This window comes from Anser cygnoides, chromosome 1 (genome assembly GCF_040182565.1).
Source record: "Anser cygnoides isolate HZ-2024a breed goose chromosome 1, Taihu_goose_T2T_genome, whole genome shotgun sequence".
NCBI classification, from domain to species: Eukaryota; Metazoa; Chordata; class Aves; order Anseriformes; family Anatidae; genus Anser; species Anser cygnoides.
Window position 1 is genome coordinate 196,189,568 of NC_089873.1, and position 22,203 is coordinate 196,211,770.

The 22,203-nt window shown below is 39.4% G+C and overlaps 1 protein-coding gene across 9 annotated transcripts in view; it reads right to left on the reverse strand.

Annotated features, from left to right (window-relative positions):
• Window positions 1–9,709, reverse strand: part of GRIA4 (glutamate ionotropic receptor AMPA type subunit 4) — a 224,035-nt gene extending 214,326 nt beyond the window's left edge. For all 9 annotated transcript variants that reach the window (XR_007168812.2, XM_013178125.3, XM_013178131.3 and 6 more), the window contains exons 1-2: window positions 9,474–9,709; window positions 8,168–8,326 (exon numbers count right to left, since the gene is read on the reverse strand). Coding sequence is in view for 8 of the 9 variants with exons in the window: in XM_013178125.3 (XP_013033579.1) it covers window positions 8,168–8,326; window positions 9,474–9,561 (247 nt within the window). In the remaining variant the exon portion in view is untranslated. The remainder of the gene's footprint in view (window positions 1–8,167; window positions 8,327–9,473) is intronic.
• Window positions 9,710–22,203: the final 12,494 nt, after the last annotated feature.

The following is a 22,203-nucleotide window of genomic DNA, read 5'->3' on the forward strand; positions in this document are numbered from 1 at the left end:
CTTGAATATGTATTACACGAATCATTTCATCCACTGAGGAAACAGGGATGACCCTGACACTGAAAAAAAGGCCACATGAAATGTTTAACAAAATGAAATGAAGCGTAACACTAGGCTGTGAAATAAATTAATAAGAACAGACTATTTTGCACCATAATTCCTAATTATTTTGTATAATAATTTTAACACATGCATTGCCTTTTACAGCAAAATGTGGAAATTAAAATTCTATGTCTGTTTAGGAGATTTGAAAACTGAGACAAAGAAAGAGTAGAGGTCCCAATTCTTTTCAGCAATTAACTTGCACTACCTGTGAGCTTTTTTAAAATATCTATTTGATGGATATTCATTGGGAAATCCTGAATTGTAGGAACAGGTGACATGCACATAAAAATGAAGTTCAAATTTTATGGGCTTAAGAGAGTACTATGCAAATATACTATAAAATCAACCAGAAGATGTGCATGCAGAAATGGCACAGAATCTACCCCAGAGAAAGTCTGCAAGTGAGAAACTGAGGAACTGCTATAAACTGTCAAAAGCTGATGTATTTTAATATGTCTTCAAAATGTGTTAAAGCCTTTCCTTACAAAGAATCTAATAAACGAGCAGGTGAAAAGTGTAAGTGTTTTTTGTTTCTCTTGTGCTCTATTTGTATTTACAGAAAAAACCCTGCAGTCACACTCATGTCGTCCATGACTTCAGAATATAGAAAAGTACTGCACAAGACTGAATTTTTCAGGAGTAATGTTTACAGATAAATACAACACTGAAATGGCCTGTGGAACTCAAGAAAATCACTCAAATGTCATTCTTTTTAAGTAGGCAATTACAGACCAGAGGTCCAATTTCTAAACATAAATATTTAAAAAACAAACAAAAACAAAAAACCACAACATATGAGTTAAGCAATTTAATATGTTTTAAGAATTGAACAATGAGAGAAAAGAATGATAACCTGTTAATCTTGCAAAGAAGCTGATTCCTATTTCCTTCAAACCACAATCCCTGCACAGGTAAAGCCCCTATTTAAATCACTGACAGCTCTGCCTGTGGAAAGAACTGCAGGACAAGGGCCAATATTTGAACTGGACTTTGTTAATGTTAGCATATCTGGCCAGCACCCAGCAAGAGCAGCAGCTTGTAAATGTGTGTACAGGTCTTCCCCTTTGAGTCCCACAGAAAGCTTGTCTATAATCGGCTTCTGAAGAATGTTGTGAAGAGGAAGGATAGCTCGGGTCTTTGCACTGTATGGCCAATACAAAGATGACATGTATGTGTCACCCTTGTTCCACCTTCTTACCATAAGGAACCAGAAATATAACAAACTTCTGCAGTTGTCTGAACAAACCAGGCAGATGCTTCAGGCAGGACTATGGGAAAAAGAACAGGGAAGAACCCAAATCCTCACAAAGGAGTGACACTACTGAGATGAGGCGGCTGACCCATACTTTATCACACAGATAAGGACAGATCTTCTAGAGTGCTCAGCAATAAGCAGTTCCCATTGGAAAGACAGCTGCTGCTGAGTACTCTGGAAATTACTAGAACATGCTCTGAATGCCGAAATGTAAGGTGACTTCTCTTTTTAAACTTAGGTGCCTGAGAACATATACTTCAAATATAGCATTTTTAAGAGTATTCAACCAATACCACAATTTAATCCATATCAGTATTGTTAAAATCCAGTGAGATCTTTGAACTAAAAACCAAAACAAAACATAAAAGTTATGTAAGAACCCACACTAGACAGAAGAAGAAAATGGAACTTCTGAGAAAATGGTTAAAAGTAAAGAAGCACCAAATTTTCAAAACAAATTGAATAAATTTAATTTCCCAAACTCAAAAAGAGAATTCTTGATCTAAACAGGAATGAATTGTCTAGTTTGACTTTGTGTCCCATCACATAACTTAGATATAACTATCCCCACGTAAGTTGCAGGAACTCCTTCCCAGGCCAATCCAGAGGATTTTGTGCAGTGCTAGTCCAACATCATTGCCTCAAGCCAACTATACAGAGGAATGGAAATCCAAAGAGGAGGCCATTTTTTCCTTTTAATTACACTGGTCCAATCATATGGAATTCTTCACGTTGGCATTAGCACAAAATTCATCCTGTTTAAACCAGTCGTGTACTAAGGAGTAAGACCTGAGAAAAGATTATTTGGCCCTATGTGTTTAAATCCAAAGAGCTTCACCTGCTCCCAGCCTGAATTTGCACAATTCATAGTAGGATGTAAAATGGTTAAGAAATCAAAGCAGATGGCTTCCTCTCTCAGGAACAAGCAAGTCTCAAAAAAATCAAGACCTAAAAATGAAATGCATGAGCTATTTTGACTAGCATTCAAACTTAGATTGCAATGATAAAGCTGAAGTTAATCAATATAATTCACTTGTTAAAGTGTTTTGTCCTATACAAGAAGCACTGCACTGCACTGCGTTGACTTCTGCAGGAGGAATGAAGTGCCACAATCTTCATTATTAATCCCATGAAAAGAAGATGAAATTATTTTTGTAGCCTCTAATAAAGCTTTCGAGTTTACAGTTTTAGCCAGTCCAGTAACATGTTAGGAAAAAAAGCCTTATTTCATGCCAGAAAAATGCATGAATGCATGAAAAAATGCACTGAAGAAATCTGACTATATTTCAGCAAAGGCCCATCATTTATTTTCCCAACAATGACCTTGAAATTTAAATCCAGACTCTGATGGATTGGAGCTATTGATGGTTGATTTTCTCTTTGCTGTACAGCTATCCTACAAGGATCACATTTAGAGCTATGAAACTCTAAATGCAGATCTTCTCCTAGGTACACATATACAAAATCCTCCATATATAGCAAATGGCACCTAAGTACACATGTATTCTTTGATTCCATCAGCAAGTTCTAATAATAGAAATTTTTAGAGAAATCGTTTTCAAGAACTGGAGTCTACTTTGAGATAAACTCCATATATGAAAGCGAAACACTCAATTCAAATTGTTTTTTGTAATCACTCCTATCTGAGAACAGTAAGATATAATCCAGTTATGTTTCTCTCGGCAACTGGTACACTATTTGCTTTTGCAGTTCAAATCTTACCGTATGGTATGCTTTTATGGTAACTCTCAGTATACTCCAAACTGCATCTTTGGGAATACTGTACTGCTCTTGGCAGTAAAAGAGCAGTTTTGGGACTGCTCAGCCTGGAGAAGAAAAGGATCAGGGGCGATCTCATCAAAAGCTATAAATAACTGAAGGAAGGGTGCAAAGAGGATGGAGCCAGGCTCCTTTCAGTGGTGCCCAATGTCAAGACAAGAGACACACAGGAAGCTCCCTCTGAGCACCAGGCAGCACTTCTGTGCTGGGTGGGTGACAGAGCACCGGGACAGGTTGCTCAGAGAAGTTATGGAGTCTCTTCCTTAGAGATCTTCAAAAGCTGCCTGGACTTGGTCCTAAGCAGCCTTTTCTGGGTGTTCCTGCTTGAGTAGGGGTTGGATGAGACCTCCAGAGGTCCCTTCCCACCTCACCCACTCTGTGATTCTGTGAAAATATCATTTATCTCTATGACACCTCAATTTCTAAATAAAGAACACCACAGTTTAAAAAGACATGGATTATTAAGCTAAGGTTACACTCCAATTACTAAACTGAGTTGTAATTATTAAAGCAGAATTAGCAATCAAATTTAATGAAAATCTTCGCAAATCAAAGCTGAAAATGCTTTAAGTGAAATGACACATAGTCCTGATACGAAAGCAGTACTATATCTGAGTCTGTTTCCTCAGCTTCCTGAATAGCACAGTAGAAAAATTAACTTCCCAATGACACCACCTCTGCCCTCACTACCACGCATCACAAGGCCAGAGGAGGATCCATGGAGAGGCCAGGATGAGGAGGGAGGCTCCTGCCTGTCCTTGGGACTGACTCTGAACTTAGTGAAGCTCAAAGAGAAACTGCATTCTGGTGATGCAGAATCAGGCCCACTAAGGTCAGATCATCAACCCTGCCTTAGAACAGTGGGTGTAAAAGTCAAAGAGACAAACTGCTGGAAAAAAAAGTAAAGTTATTCCAAGACACATTTTTTTTTAATTCCAGTAATTCCAGTAGGCCTTTTTTTTTTTTTTTTCTGATCCATGTGACATGTTAACAACATTAAATCCGTTGTTCAATAGTATCTACTGGGATTAAAATTTGGTAAGAAGTGAATTGTGTGGAAGATGAAACATGAGGAGTGTCTGGTTTGTCCCAAATTACACATATTAGGAACATATTCATCTCAGAATACACATGAAGTTGAACTGACTCAAAGGGAAAAGTTTTAGTTTTAATAGGAAACACTGATGAAACACTCAAACCAATATCTTTTCTCACCCATTTAGCCTAATCCTGCAGAACTGTAAGGCTGGTTATACACTAAGGATTTCTGAAACTTCAACAGAAAAATTCACAAACACAAGAGTTGGAAGGTAGATGGTTCTCTGTAAAATAGTACAGCTTCCTCTCAAAAGTATGCAAGCAGGTTTAATGTTGACTGCTTTGCTGAGATACACTAATGCAATGTAGAAGGTGCATGGAATGGAGATAATTTTTCTGTGTTCAGTTGAAGAATAAATATGTACAATGCTCTCCAGAAATCAATGCATAATTCCTACATCTGAAATCAAGCCGAAGCTGGATTTCCAATCATGAGCAAAATCTCCTGCTTGTAACGTGCAAACCAATGTATGCCAATAGTTGAATGTTTCAGCTTTGGTGTATTGTGTTCTGATGAGTAAGAATCTTGTACTATTCATGTTTTGCAATAATTTCAGCTCTCTCTGTCAGTAAGAGAGATTCTCTGAATAATGTATGCAGTGCAAAAGAAACGAACAGAGTTTAAATAAAACACGCAAGTGGGAAGGCGAAAGAAGAAAAAAGACTATCTCCAAACTGATACAGATCAGATCCCTTTTGCTGGCTTACAACAGAGTCTGTGTGCTTAAACAACCTGTTTCGTATGCATTCACACTTAAGAACAAAAATAATAATGTCTGGGCCTTTTTGAAGAAAACTAAAACATGCATGACAATCATTATGAGATAGATATTAATAGGATATACAAAATCACTCCAACTCCAAAGCTACTCCTGGATGAACATTTGTCTCTATGTTTTTATCTAGTGAAAAGAAAAAATAATCCACTTTTTTCCAAGATTGCACTGAGTTACCTACCAATACGCCCTTCATAATCCTTTGAAATCGTCTGTTTACTGTCCCTAACACATGCCCATTCAGAGCAGGCCCTGAATCTTCACAAATAACCTCTGCAGCAAATGGAAACAGAACTAGAGGTAACTGGTCATGTCTTAGATCTTCATGCTTAAGCTCACATGCATATTCAGTTCAGTCCAGCAGCTCTAATGCTTTTGTACTGTGTATCTGGAGACCTGTGTGCACTGAGGAATTTTTCTATACAAATAGCAAGATCCAAAGCCACTGTTTCACAGGGGTTTGAGAAAGAGTTATCATTTCATATTGGCATGAAATCACATAATTCAGATCTGATGGTGGGGGTTCTTTAATTAGGTTAGAAAATCTCTCACACATCTGCGCTTTAGAAGCCTCTGTCAAGCCAGCAAATTCAATCACATGGAAGCCGGTGTCCTCCAGCCATCAGACAATTGATTTTTGCAGGATTCTGCTCATATTTAGCTTAAGGGACATGTGATATGTTCATTTAGTTGTCAGTCAGTTTGCCTACATTTCATTAGGAGAACATTTGTTGTTTAAAAGATATTCTATGGTATTAAAATGTTTTTGTTTTTTTTTTTTTAAAAAAAGTCAGATTATTAGCACAATACTGCAAAATGTCAAATAAATACAAGCTTGGGCTAAAAATACATGTTGGTTTAAGTGGGAAGTACAGACCTAAAGAAGGCCTGTAGGATTATGTCTATTTAATACAGATAGGTACAGAATTATATTAGCATACACAACAAACATATACATTTACTTTTCCTCTTTCTCTACCTCCCCCCATATTGTACAGATTCATTGTCTCTGAGTCATTAAACTCCTTGGAACTGAAAATAGGTTCAGTTTAAAAAAATAAAAAAAAGAAAAAAAAAGAAAAAAAGAAAAAAGTACCAGGTTATGAATCACTATTTCTATAAATGATAGCAAGTACAAGGGACAGGTTTTCCCCAGTTAAAACTGTGCAAGCTAAACGTAACCTAAGGTGGTTCAAAATGAGAGAGAAGAATCTACTGTGGATCATAATGAGGGAAAGTTTTGGACAAACCCTTTTTTGAATCTAAGGCATTAAAGTCTTACACAAAGAAGTGGTTCAACTTCAGATAATCTCAAATATATGCAAATCAGAATTAATTCACTAAGATTCCAACAGAAATACTCTCAACAATACCCCTAATCCAAAAAGTAACAATAGCCTCTGAAATTATTTGGTAGAAGTGGCTGTGTAGGCAGAATCTCAGATAATTGACTTTATCTAAAATTACTGATTTCAATATAGAAAAATTTTAGTTCCCTCCTCCTTCACTAAAAATTAAAGTTTAAAAAAGCTACTGTGTCATTTGTCTTCATGGACTATATAATCAGTGCCTGCAAAAGTTGACGTGCATTGTAGTATTTTCTCAATGAGCTACACATGCACAGATCTGATGCCTTCCAGTTTCAAAGCACCTCCTGAAATGCTTTCTCCTTATGGAATCTGATATTGATTTTCACGCTAAACACAACTAATACGTTGCTTAATATAGAATTCAGACTTAATAAGACATCAATCTCTCCTGCATAAAATGAATGGAGCCATTTTGACAGCTCAGAAGCTTTTCCTGTTAAATAAGGTGGCAAGGTCATCTGAAACTTATAGTACCAAAGTCTCATATAAATAAATTCAGCGATCTTTCAGTAAATAATATATGAGAACTGCACAGTACATTGTATGTTTACACATTAAAAAGTGACACAGAGATGGCTGTGAGAAACTGGAGACAGACATAGGACATATTTAAAAGGCATAATGGACAGTAAGACCTTCTCCAGAATGTTTCTATTTTAAACTCACTAGGCAATGTTGCTTAGGGCATCTACTTCCAGAGGCAACTCACTCCTGAACAAAGAGAAGGGATTCGAAAACTTAAAGGCCACAGAGCAAAACCTTTAGAATCAAATCCTGAAATATGAACATCCAAGTAGCAATGCTACTACAGTCTTCAGCTTTGCCACACTGTATCCCACTGTCTTACATAATAAAAAGAATACCTTCTTATAAACATGAAGATAAATAGAAATGATGCTTTGCCACTTTCCGAGACTGAGCAGTATCCAGCATGTGTTGTAGCTACTGCTAAAGACCCCGAGGTGATCTAAATGTAGAAGTTCACCTAATTATATTCTGCTTAAAAAAAACAGAGAAAATGATGTTATTGTATTTGGTAAGGGCATTTCATTTTCTATTTTCCTTTCATGGTGTATGTGCATCTGTGCGCGCGCGTGTGTGTATAAAATATATAGTAGGAAGAGAATATTTGTTCCAGTTGAGGTGGTCTGTGAAATCAAGTAGATCAGATACTAACTTGATTTGGCACCAATGTATGGATGCATAGAGACATATCCACAGGATGTATGCATTACGAGATCATAAGAGACATTTACAACCTAGAATATAAGAGCAGGGCTGCCTCAAGTGACATCACCAGATCAACTGCAGCATCAACCAACTCAGATATATTATCCTGCACACCACTGCTTCCCTGTCTCCCTTCCAAGCATTAGAAAAGCATTTGTGAGCACAAACATTGTCATATATTTTGAAATACATGCAAGGCACACCACACCCGAAAGCGAACAAGAGTAACTGTGGGGTTTATGGACAGATCGAGACATTCATAATTTTTCTTTACAACAACAAAATTCATCTCCATAGAAACCAGAAAGCAAGAAACTACAGTAATAACACTAAAGTAAATGTCACATCAGGTTAGTCAGCACAAAGCAGGAGAGGGGATTTTGCTCCACTTAGAACTAACAAGGACTGCTGCCCCTTTTCCTCTTCTGCTACAGGAATCTACACTGAAGACAGACTTACTGATGTATTTCCCATGCAAGATAATGATGTGGTTTCCTGTTATTTTCACTGCAATTTACCCGTAAGGTGGTCAGATCAATGGCACGTTTACTTACAGGCATTTGTTACAGCGAAGCTGTTAGCTGTTTCAATGTTGTCTACATGAGGAACCAAATTAAAAGGTGCTTCAGATGCATTGGGGCTGGTGTTATGAAGAAAAATTGCTAATCGAAAAGCAGTATATTCCTGATCTGTGTTCCTGATGAAGAGACCACCTACAAAAAAGAAAAAAAAAAGAAAAAAAAAGCAAAAAGCAGAGGAAGCAGGTTGAATAATTGGCAAGCTACTTACTATCTTGCAACAGCAAGCAACTATCTCTCCCAAAGCTGCACAGTAAGGCAAGTCCTAAGACTTTAATGGGTAAGGAACTAATCATATTCATAATCACAACCGCTGCCTTTAAATCACTGTCCTCAATCGATTTTAACCTCCCTGATGCATTCATGCTTCTTTTCTGACTTCTCAGTTTCCAGCCTTTCATATATAAATACCCAGATTTGCCATGATTACAGTGACCTTTGAAAGTGTTTTGCCTCCATCTCCCTGCTACCGAACACACTGGTAAATCAGCTACTCAACAGCCTCTTACATTAAGTGGCGGGCTAATTAAGGAGAACGATGCTTTCTGGTTTAAAATAAAATACCAACTCAGTGCAGGAGAATCTGCGCTAAACAGGAATATAATGAACTTTGCTCCTCTGCAGCCATGTGCAGGCAGGGAGCAGCTCAGCCTTATTAGCAGCATCTTTACAAGTCCATGAGAAATGATGCAGTGATGGAGCTGGGCTGGAAAGAATTCAGCTAGCTGCGTCCCATCTGAAACACGGCCGAAAGGAGGGAAGCAGGAGGCGACAGGAAAAGGGTGGGGAGGGGGCACAGGACTACACGGAGAGGCTTGCAAAATCCCAAACTTTCCAACTGTGGAAAGGGAAAGAAGGGCAGGGTTGCCTTTTACCCCCCACCCCTGCCAGCTACTGCAACCTCCAGTGCACGTAACTCGCCATCCCTCTGCTAGCCAGGCGAAAGGAACGGGTGCTGGCGGGGGCCGAGGCAGCCCAGGGGCATCTGCCCCAAGCCCCTTCCTCTCCTACCGACCCCACACACCCAGGAGCAGGAATGAGTTTCGCAGAAGATGAGCATCCCCCTACAGCAGGGGAACACACACACGGACACGTACACACACACACACACACACACACACACGAGCACACATACACAAATACACGCGGGCTTTCCGTGAAGGCAGGGAAATGGGATGGTGGCAGAGGAGAAATCTGCAAGCTGCCTTCAGAGCCGCCTTTCCAACTCACTTTGCAAAGGCTTGAACCCCTGGACACGCACACAGCCCAATGCAGCGCTTACCTATTTGCACACTGCTAGGAAAAGCTCCCATTGCTAGTCCCCAAAAGCCAGAAAACAACAAGACAAGCTGTCTGCAAATTATCCTCATCTTCTCTTTTGCCTCTCTCTCTCTCGCCTTCTCCCGCTCGCTCGCTAGATGCTGCTCAGAGAGGCATTGAGGACGAGGCGGCTACAAACAAAACCAAGAATTTAAAATAAAAAAAAAAAGGAAAGGGGGAGAAAAAGAGAGCTTTCCTCCTTTCTTTTTCTTTTTTCTTTTTTTTTTTTTTTTTTCGGATTTTTTTTTCGTTTGTTTTGTCTTAGTATTTGCTCGCTATCCTCCGCCGCTCGCTCTCAGCCTCTCTCCCCGCCGTTTCAGCAAGCCATCCCGCCGCACCGGCTTTTTCCCGCAGTCTCCATCGTCGGGGAGCGGTTTGTGTCCGGCTGCGATGCTTGCACATGCAGAAGATGGTGGGGAGTTTGGCGGCGGGGGGGAGCGTCTAGTGGCGGCGCGGCGCGGCGCGGTGCGGGCGGACATGCGCCGTGTGCCCCCCCCCTTCCCTTTCCATCCCTCCCCTCCTCGTGTCCCCCCCCCCCTTTTTTTTTTTTTTTTTATTTTACCCCCCCTCCCGCAGCCTGCCCGCACCGCCGAGCATCTTCCGCGCCGCCCCGCGGAGCCGCCCCTGGCTCCTTGCGTGCATTGCAGCGCCGGCGGCCGGAGACTTTTCGGGTTTTAACCCATCCATCCCCCCTACACCCCCCAAAAATCCTCTTTTTGTCCCTCGCCCATCCGCGGGCGCGCAGCAGCGCGGAAGTTTGTACCGCGGGGCGAGAGGACAAGGTGACTGCCCCGGGCTGTGCTGGGGACGCGGCTGAGGCCGCTGTAATTAAGGGCTAATTATTATTAATGAAGGGTTCAGGGCGTATCCGCGTGTGCTGAGCAGCTGCGGAGCGAGGGGGGGCTCCGCGGAGCAGCGGGACCCTCCTCGCCGCCGGGGTTTGCGGCAGAGGATGGAGCCCGGTGGGGGGGGGAAGCGCTCAGCGCTTGTGGGCACTCGTGGCAAAAGAAGGGAGACAGAATGAAAGGGAAACTTCCCCACTCCTATGCCGCCTCCTCTCTTATTTATTTATTTATCCTTTTATTTATTTATTTATTTATTTATTTTATGTATGTATTTTAGGTGGGAAAAATAATGGAGCTTTTCATGTCTAGACACTTAATTTTTGGTGGCTTCGGGTTTTTTTCTTTCTGAGCCTTGGAAGTCCCGCAAAAGCGGCTGCCAGAGGTCTGGGGATATTGCAGTTAATAATTAAAAGATACATATAATAAATGGTAGGTAATGAAATCATCCAAAAATAGCTTTATGTCAGAGACAAGAGCTTCTAGTTTTACCTGTGGCTTTGCAGAGAGATTTCTGTCAGTCCTAGGGGATGACTGGTGCTTCAATAAATTAATTTTAAAATGTTAATTGGCAATATGGAAGAATATTGATTTTTAAGGTGAACTTTGTTGTTCTGTATTCAAACACATTTGCTCCAACACCAGAATTTTGCCTATTTTCAGCCAGGCTTGCTTTCTTACCATAACACTATATCCTGCATCTTCAGGCTGTCCCATTTTGGGGGTGAAAGACATCCCCTTTAATTACTGCAGAGGGTGACAGTGATTTCTGAAGAATGATACTGAGTTCCTCAGCATTAACCATGTACTCTGAAGAGCAAGCAAAGAGCACTGAAAACAACAGACATAAAGCTGTTTGCATGAGCAAGTGCAAGTGTGTGCAACTCTGCGTGTGGTTGGTGGAGTGTGGAGTTCCTGTAAATACATTTCTCTGAGAGATTTCTTTGCAGATCAATGGCAAACAGACTTCACCTGCATTTTAGGATACTCCTTTATTTTTCAGCAAGTCTTCTCTTTTCCTTTACTTTCCCTCCACGTATTCCTATTCTTCCTCTGAATCTGCAGACCTGTGCTTCACATTACTTACTGATGGCTTTTCGTGACCTCTGCTTTTGCTCTTGCTTCTCTTTTTCTTCCTCCTCTCTGCCAAGAGATTCTTTGTCTCCCTAAATTCTCCCCAAAATTCGGTAATTCCTTTCTTCCGTCCTTTAGAATTTCACTTCTTGACTTTGGAAATCAAAGTAAAAAGTAATGAAATGCAATAGTATTTCCATTCCGTAATGGCTGGATGATTCTTCACCACCGGTAGAAGCAAGTAAACATGGAAACGCATAAAGCATTTAGTTAATTTGACACATGGTCATATGAACTCATGCCAAATGTATGTAAAAAAGATCAGGTTTTAGACATATGTCCATTATATTGGCACAGCAAGTTACTGCCTATCAACTAAACTAAGGAGAATGCTATGCTTTTAGTCTTTTTCAAATATAATGGTAACATGTTAACTTAAATTTAATTCAAGAATCTGCAGGGGACCATTTCATGCATTGGTCTAACTTGAGCTGACCAAGAGTCTAACCCAGCAGTTCCTATATCAAGTCTGTAATTTCTATCGGAGTTGAAACATATATTTTAGTGAAACATCCAATCTTGATTTAAAGGCTTCAAGAGACAGGAAATCCATCACTTTCCTGGGTCAGTTGTTCCAGTTGTTACCTACTCTCATTTGTTAAAGCCAACATTTGTCTAGTTTTGGTTTCTAATGTTGGGTATCAGAGATGAAACCAGTACTCCAGTTAGCAGTATCACTCTGCTGGTGGTGTTCTGGAGATATTCCCATCCTGTACTTGGTACTTCCCTGTTTACACATCTCAGGGTAATTTTTTTAGGTCTAGATAACAGAGAAAAGAAAGGGAGAGAGACCACTCTAGCTGTTTAGTTTAAGGGACACAAGGGAAAAAGAAGAGACAAGTTGCAGTGTCAAAAGGGAAAAATCTCATTTCAACAAAGTTTGGAGAAGTGAATAGATCACAGTGTTATGTTACAGAAAAACTGGGACAGGACAAGCAATGGGGATATAATCAAGGTTAAGGCAGGAAGGGAAGAATGGGGAGGTAGGGTTTTTGACTGCTGCTGTGGGGGGTTAACCTTGTCTGACTTTCAGATGCCTATCCAGCTGCTCTCTCACTCCCTGTCCCCAACAGGACAGGGAGAGAAAATGAGATTAAAAGCTCATGGGTCAAGACAAAGACAGGGAGATCACTTACACATACTGTCAAAAGCAAAACAGACTTGACCTGGGGAAAACTAATTTATTGCCAATTAAAAATGAATTAGGATGGAGAGAAAGGACAACAAAAAACCAACCAAACAAACAAAAAACACTTTCCCCCTGTGGGCTCCTCTCCACGGGTTGCTGCTTCCTCCAGGCCACATCCACCTGCTCCACCAGGGGCTCCTCCACGGGCTGCAGCGTGGAGATCTGCTCCGTGTGGGACCCGTGGGCTGCAGGGGGACAGCCTGCTCCACCAGGGGCCTCTCCACGGGCCGCAGGGGAACTTGTGCTGCGTGCCTGGAGCACTTCCTGCCCTCCTGCTGCACTCACCTTGGGGGCTGCAGGGCTGCTTCTCTCTCAGCTCTCACCCCTCTCTCCCAGCTGCTGTAGACTGTGAAGGTTGTGGTAGGTGATAAAAGGAAAGACGGCCAGAGCTCTGAGCTGGACAATGATAAGGGGTCCAGAAATATCAGAGAAATTACGGAATGATTGAAAAATGTTTAACTGAATGTTTAAGGAGTGTTTAAGGAGGGGATAGACTATAGGGGATCTAGGGAGAGACTGCTCATTGTTGGTAGTGAATGCTTGCTTTGCCTCGGGGCCCGTAACAGCTCATGTTGGCCTTGCCTGGAGGCCACCACTAGAGAGGACTCATACTTTAGAGCATCAGCTGAGAGTCTGACTATCTGCTGCAGCACCTGAGTGAATCCTGCTGCAGAAGGTGCATGAATATGATATAGTTTCCCTCTGGCAAGGATTGGAAACCTTTGGCTGTTTTCATCAGACAGACATGTGCTTGGACTAAATACATTTATGAAGATACCCTGCAGGAAGAGGAAGAATATGAGAAGATTTGTGCTACAGAAGAAATGAAGGCTGCACGTTAGCTAGGAGGAATAAAACTGCAGAGAAGAAACCAGAGGCATTCACCTTATGGGGATCCCAGAAGAAAAGCAGGATTCAAAGGAGATGTAGACACTTTACAGTATGGGCAGAACTTGTAATACATATGTACTGATAAACACTTACATGCTGAAGTATTAACTTCAGTTTGCATTTATATGTTCTTTCATCTAAAACACAGATCCCAGCTACACAATCTGTTAAAAAGGCATGTCAGTATGATTCTGGAGACATGTAACTTCATGAGGGAGAAGAGGACTTGACTGAGAAAGGGGGAAAGAAGTTGTGCTAATTATCAAGGATAGGTTGAGACAATTAGGCATACGGAGAGTGGAAGAGAAGGGTGATTTTACTAGCAAGAGACACAGAAATAAAGATCTATCACCATCCCTCCCTACCAGGTTCCAGGTGCACTGAGGCAGTGTCAGCGTGAAAACAGACAGCATCTTCACTCTGGCTGTTGTACCAGTGCTGCTGAATGAGCTCCTTCAGAGTAGGCAATGTCTATGCCACAAAGGCTCCCCATGGCACAACCATCTGGGCAGAGTTCAATCCGGAAATTCAGTCATTTAGATTAGTCTTGCTTCAAATGCAATTCTCATTGCAGCTTTCACTATGTGGTCAGTGCAAATGCTTCAGCAATAAAAAATGATGAAGAAAACAATTCACTCAGCACCCTGTCCTTTCTTAGTCCTTTCTTGCCTTATGATATGTTGTAGCTCACATATCTGTCAAATAGATCCATTAGACTGTAAACTCTGGGACAAAGATATGTCTTCTGTGAAGTGCTTAGCACTTCTGGGCAATAAAAAGTAAATAAAAAACAAATCATCCATCTAGATTTTTTTACACCCCACCCTTTGGCATGGTCTAACATCACCTTTTGAAGTGATACCAGCAGCACTGAATAGATTAGCAGTGCACCAGATCAAGGTAGTTAACCAGATAGGTTCCTTTCAGTAGCAGAACTCATTTTCAGGAAATTGCTTTACAGTGTTTTCTCGCATTTTCGTTCTTATTGACTTATTTTTCATCCATCTAAATGCTAGGGTAGACAGAACAGGTAATTATTTTTAATAGTGCTTCTCATTAACAGTGTTATGTTGATACTGAGGCACATGTAGTACAAAGCATTTGGCTTTGAATGTGTTCATCCACTGCTTCCATTCCTTTCCACCACACTGTATGCTAACATAATTCTTTGCAACCTTATCGACCTTAAGAAATTAAAGTGATATGCTAAGAGACCTTGACCATGAAAGGAGAGGTTATTGTGATTATCTTCCAAGAAGCTAAAAAGTCTGATTATCCTTTTAATCACAATGAATCAGGATTATTTCAGTTTGGAAAAACTGTTGATAGAATTAAGAACTGCCATACTAAGTTAGACCTAATGTCCATTTAGAAGAGCATCCTATGTCCAAAATTAACTGAGAGTGAGTTATTAGGGACAAGTATGAGGAGCTGAGCAGTCGTTTGTTTAAACTTGAAGGAACTTTGGAAAGATCTTTCCTTGCTGAAAGCTCTCAGCTCCTGACAGTCAGGGCTTTAATGTTTTTAAACTGAAGATTTCGTAAAGATCATTGTGTTGAAGAGTTGCCTATGGTAATTAATTGTATTTATCCAGTTTATTTGGGGCATATCTTACACTTTCAGTGTCCACTGCATCCTATGCAAATAAGCTCTACATCCCATTCTAAGAAATTAGTTTATTCAGTTTGTTTTAAAACTGTTTTTATATTGACCATTTCTTGGCACCACTATAAGAAAAAAGAGGTAAAAATCATTTACCGTACCATATCATCCATAGTTTTGTATGCCTTGTAATATCACCCTTCAGTCACATCTCTTCCAAGGTGAAGAAACCTATTACATTTTTTTTGTCCTCCTATATCCTATATTCCATACTATATACTGGCACCCCTTGCCACTATTCTCTCTACATCTTCTACGACTTTTTGAAAAATAGGACACAAAGAATAGGACACTCATTTTCAGGTATAAAACTAGTTTCTGTTTTACTAATTTTCTTTTCTAATCTTTCCTAAAATGCCATTTCCCTTTGAGCATGCAGAAAATGTTTTTAGGAAACTACCCTCAAAGATTTCAAGATCTCTTTCCTGAGTGGTAATAGCTAATTTAGAGTCTATCATTGTATATGTATAGTTAAGGTTATTTTTCCCATGTGCGTTGCTTTGCATTTTTTGATACTGAATTTCATCTGCCATTTTATTGCTCAGTCAATTAGTATTGTGAGATTCTTCTGCAATACTTCCCAGACAGCTTAAGTCCCTGAAAATTTGATACAAGAGCAAAATTGGAATCTATGCCCTTTAAATTTGATCTCATCTTTGTTACATTCTTAATGGTGTAATATGTTTCTTCCGGCCAGATTTATAACCTGGGCTGCATCATGGGATGTACCTGAGAGAGTACGAATGTTTGAAGCAATGGTTCTTTCCTAAGTACAGTTTATTGCAATAGAGACTGCCAGGCAGTTCTGAGGGATGGGGCAATTTCCTCATCAATTAAAGGAGTATGTATGTGGAAAAACGCACCAAGTTAAATGCCTTCCACCTGAGCCCATCTGGCCCTGTCTATATAGTGAAAAAAATATTTATTTATTTATTTATTTATTTATTTGCTAATGCTTGTTTGTGCCCATCATTTTTAATAATACTTGGATCCCAAGTGTAAAAGATGCATGGGTTATCGTTAGTCTTCTTGGTGCTGTACGAGTCAGACCAACGTAGACTAAGTTACATGAAATACTGTTTAAAATAAATGTATTTTGTTCCAGTTTTTGTACTTACCTTAGCTGAGTACTCACCTAAGGTAGCAAAATAAGGGTTCCCTTGGCTCTGCTTGAGGTGTCCGGCTGGTGGTCACCCACACTGCAGGGTATGGCCAATGTGCTCATTACCTGAGAGGAAGGGTGTAGGTAAAAAAGGCTGTTCCTTTACTGCAGATCAGAGGTATGTATATGGCCCTCCTGAATCATGCAGTATTTAAATATTGCCTTTTTTTGTTGTTGTTTTTGTTTTTAACTGTGAGTATGATGTTGATTCTACATTGTCTAAGGAAACAAATGCAACAGCAATGAAAGACCCCTGCAGTTGAAAACTTTCCAATGAAAATGAATTCAGCGTGGAATAAGATGGGAAGAAACCAGGAGAAAATCATCAGAGACAGAAATTGAAGTTAGATAATCACAAATATTTGGAATGTGAATTATTATGAATAAAAAATATTTTTCCATACATATTTATTTCTCAAATGAAAAAGACACTTTATTTGGGTTCTGGTAAGGAAAAAAAAAATAACATCACACTGTTTCCATGAAAAATGGTGATTGAAAATACTTTTCACATTCTTACCAGTTCTCATTAAAATATCTTGCCTTAACTTCCGTGACTGAATCTAAGCAGCTGAGTGAGGAAGAAGTCAGAACACTACAAAGAATGGCATCTGCTCAGATTACACAGAGCAGCTCCCTCAATCTATTGACTAAATTAGCATTTCCTGTAAAAATTAAATGACACACCTTCATCTTTATCTGAGGGCGGTAGCTTTTTAGCTCATTTCTCTTGTTCTCCCCAGTGCTGCCACTCACGTGAAAGGGTGAACTGGATCCTCCATGGCTCATGCACCATTATCACAGTCTCACGACATCAGCTCCAGTTGCAGAAGCCTCAATATCATATCGGTGATGCTGGATGAGCAAAGAGGATGAAGTCTGAATTCCAGATCTGGGGAAAGAAAGGGGATGGGGAAATTGCCAAGCTAGCAGTGAAGAAGCCTCCACCCTATCTTTTTGACTCATGAAATTAAGTTGATTTGATAGAAAAATCTTTCAAGCATAATAACCAGGAAAACTTCAATGTTGTTTCTACAAAATCATACTTCTAGAATGTAACTGCAATATGATACACTAAATTGCTCATAAAAAAGTAGCTTTCACTACGTTTATTGCCAATAACGATGATACTTTTCACCTGATTATGTCCTGTTATTTAGTCTTATCTTTTTCAGTTCCTAACTGACCCATATCTGCAAGTCTGAGAGAAAAATACACTACAATCATTCTGTCTATACTTCTATATCGTATTAGTTATTTATGTGAAACTATTTCCCAGCTTCAGGGGAAAAAAAAAAGATCAAGACATCTAATGCTTTTCTTAACACATACAGATTCTATTTTTTACTTAATTTTCTTGTTAATTAGGGCTCATACAATATTGCCTGCATTAGAAAATGCATTTTCAGCCCACAGTTTGGGCTCTTCTGCATTCATACTTGTCTTATTCTATGGTAGGGTTGAAGTTTATCTCAAATAAATCTGTTTGCCTTAACTGTAGCCAGCTTCCAGCAACCTTCCCCCACACAGCAAAAGCTGCAGCTTAGATAATTGCTGCCATTCAGCTGTAGCCATGTGCTATGTATTTATACAACTAGAATCTGTTTTCCTAGAAAATCTGATCAGTTTTCATGGCCATAAATGCTGCAAGCATATCTGGTATTTATTCAAAAGTGTATGTTCATACAAGTATTCTGATAGTCAATACATGTCTGTTTTTATGCAGTTAAGTTTTCTTTAATAAATGTATAATGAAGATGAGTTATTCTAACCAGTATCAAGGTAGGTATGTCTCTTACATTATTAGGTGAAGTTACATGAAGAAAATCAGTGCTGGAATGGTCTCATCTAGCACTAAAATTCTTTAAAAACAATTAATTTTGAAGCTGTTGATTTATTTATTATTTAATAAACAGTGATTCATACTTTTTTAGGATAGGGATTATTCATGGAATGTATATTAGTGGAGCATCATTTACAACAGGTCAGATTTTGTTTGTAGACATATTTATAAAAATTTTCCAAAATATATTTTAGGACAACTTCCTCTGTCTTTAGCTGTGCTGAATAGTACTGTAATATGTAAGTGCAAAAGAAGGAGGGGTGCCTTTTGGGGAGGAAAATGATACTATGCAAAAGGGTGAAATTATCTAACCTTATGTCAGAGCACCCTTTTAAAAAATCCATAAGCGGTCCTTGCTAAAGCACATCATGTGGTCATTGAATTAAAAATGCAGGGATGGAATAGATTTCCAAAGGTTACATTGTCCAGTCCCCTGGTGCTGGGGAAGGATCAAACACACTAAAGCTTCCCACAGAGATTTTATCTGGAACAGGTTTTTTTTTTTTTTTTTTTTTTTGGAATTTCTGCTGAAAGACTTTTTGAGGGTGTCCTGTTCGAGATTTTTCCTCTCAATTTTACTTTAATATTTGACCTATATAGCCTTTACAGCAAGTTAAACTTGGTTCTTTTTGTCTTTCTTTCTAGTGAACAATTGCTACCAATTTATCATTGTCTTTCTTATTAACAGCCTTCTATATACTGGCAGATTTATCAAGTCTTACCTGCCTAGACTTAAAGAAACCCTATTTCTGCAGTCTTCCTTCATGGATAATACATACTGAGTCCTCTACTTTCTTGCTGTTTTCTGTTGTATGCTTTCCAGAGTGACTACCTGTGTTTTGGAGTATGGCGCTGAAGACTGTTCATGCTGCTTCAGCTGCACTTTTTCTGGAAACAAGGAGGACAGAATGATCCTCAGCCACATCTTACCTGCAAAAATCTTGACAACATGAGATTTTCTCTTTCCTTCCTTTTCAGTAATATTGCATGTTGACTCACAGGTCCTTTCTAATACATTACAACTTGCAGGTCCTTTTTCCTCATTTCGCACTAAATTGTCATTTCTCCTTACTAGTTACTATGCTCTGTATATATATATATATATATTTCATTCTGAAGTTATTATCCAGACTTCCGTAACCTCAGCACATCCTGGTTTCTACAAATCTAAAAATTTTATCAATTTACTTTCTAATGCATATATTTAATGAAAATGTTGAAGAGAGTTGGGCCTGGAATCTCTGAAGGAACCAGCCTGAAAGAAAATCCCCGTTTGGTATTGGGAACTATTCTTTGAGAAAGGCTTTTTAAGCCACACACTGTCTTTATGATTTTGTTTGTTTGTTTGTTTGTTTTCTCATCCAGATGACATTTCCTTCATTTTCCTGTGAGAATTTAATATGGAAGAATATCAAAAGACTTACAGAGCTCAAGATACAACAAATTTGTTCTTCTTCTTTATCCAGTGTTCCAGTTATCCTGTCCAAAAAGGAAATTAACTAAGTTTGACACAGTGTGTTCTTGAAAAATGCATATTGGCTATTTTCATTATTCTGCAGGTGCTTGTAAGTTCACCATTTAGACATTTATTCCATTTTTTTCCCTGTAGTCCATAGTTAAGTGAACTATTCTGCTTTCCTTGAATCCCCTATTACCTCTCTTTTAAAGATATATATTTTCTTGTTTTTCTGAGACTATCTCCATCTAATATGACTTCTCACATGCAACCACTAGTGCATCGAGTCCAATGTTGTTTATTTCTTTATGCACTTGGAGGTAAATTTGATCTGGCCCTGGACATTTTAGTATATAAATATCATTTAGAAATATAAGGTATTGTTTCTGAACTACTAAAACTCAGATGTTGTCCTTCCCAATACTTTAGAAGGTTTAAAAGCATCTTGAAAGAATCACTATCCTAAAACTATGCTTCAACTCCCAGTAAATTTCCCCACAACATCAACAATACTCAGGTCTAGTGGTGTCTGAAATAACAAAAGCCTATTTCACGCAGGTAGGCAGGACACTTTCAAAGCTAGTTTATTGCCTTTGTTTGAAAGTATTTCACATTTTGTTCCTTGAAACCTAGAATTACATTTAGAATAATTCAGTTGGAAGGAACCAACAAAGATCATTGAGTCCACCCACCTGACTACTTCAAGGCTAACCAAAAGTTAAAGTATATTGTTAAGGGCATTATTTAAATGCCTGTTGAACACTGACGAGAAGTCTTGTAAGGTAAGGAGCTAAAGCAATAATTGAATGCAATGTTTCAGGAAGAATCTTTTGTAGTGGGAAGAGCACAGAGTGTAATGCCCCAGGTGAACAACTTATTTCTTTAGGGGTATTTTGAACGTTTTTTATGCCATACATGCGCCTGATGAGTAACCATGTATGAAGTTTGCTGAGAATTTTTACACTCAGATCAGGTAAACTTCCAGCCATACACACTCATGAATACAGAAGTAATTACTGAGCTCTAAGGACACATTGCAATGACATTATCATTTGTCAGCAGGATACCAGTGACTGCTGTCATAGAAAATTTACATTAGCATCATTGTTAAATAGTCTGTTTACTAGTTTCTTAATGACCTGCAGCAAACAATGATTTGAACTACTTTATGAAGTTCAGCGTGGCAGGCTATGGTTATGTTGAATGTATTTTCATAGGTTAATGAAGTTAATATAGAATCAACAGCAGCTGTCATGTCATATCCAATACAATTGCCTGTGAGTCGGTTTAGGGGGTGGTTATTTCTGCAATGCTTGTGAAGGTTGGAGATTCCAGGTTAAAATACCCACTTGAAATGTAAGTCACAGGATCCTTGTGGGGGAATGAAGCTCACAGAAGGCTCTGATATCCATCTTACAGGTTAAGGAAACCAGGGTTTGCTGAATCACAACTACCAAAAGCAGTTCATGACAGCACCCTGGGCCAGAAGCCCCTAGGGTAGCCGTGTAGACAAATCTAGTCATATGTGGCTTTCTTTGTAATAGTGTCTTAAGAGACACTCAAGAAACACTGAAAAGTGCCAAGAAGTTGCAAGTGTAAATGATTTCCTTTGATTTCTCTGTCAAGTATTTGCTTTCAGACAGCTGAAAATTTGGAACTTTCTCAAATTTTTAACTTTCTGAAATTACGATTTGATCTATAACCAGATGTTTCTGGAAAGGTATAATAAAAATCTATTAATTTTTTAAAAAATACAACAGCAAAACCAAAAACCTTCTGCTAATGCATGACAAATATATACTGTATTAAATATCTGAGAATCTTCTTCCCATGAGATGTCTAGCAGGCCTCACAGATGAAAAATTAGACTTTAGACTTTTATTTGGTACACCTGATAAAAAATTAAATTTTCTTGGAAAGGTTGGTTTGAAGTATATACTTATATATGTATTTTTATCAAATGTAATTTAAAAAGTAATGGTCTAATTAGCTTGAGAATGAATGAAACCTGTTCATAGAGGCTTCTTAAAATGTTACTACTGTGGAGCAAGTGGTTTAGGTGTTGTGTTCTGTCCATGGCAACTCCTCTCTGCCACTCCCTCCTCGTGCCTTTGTCCTGCTCTGGTGTGGGCTCTCAACCTCAGCTCAGGTGCCTGGAGCACCCCCTTCCCTCCCTTCTCTGTCCCTGCTGTTCATACAGTTGTTCCTCACCCTGTTGTGTGGCATCTTACTGTGTTAAAGGCCTTGCTGAAGTCTAGGTAGACTACATCAACAGCCTTTCCCTCATCTACCAGGTGGGTCACCCGGTCATAGAAGGAGATGAGGTTGGTCAGGCTGGACTTGCCTGTCATGAACCCATGCTGACTGGACCTGATCCCCCAGCTGTCCCGCATATGCTGTGTGATTACATTCAAGATAACCTGTTCCATAACATTTCCTGGCACCGAGGTCAGGCTGACATGCCTGTTGTTCCCTGGGTCCTCCTTATTCTTATACATGGGCGTCACATTAGC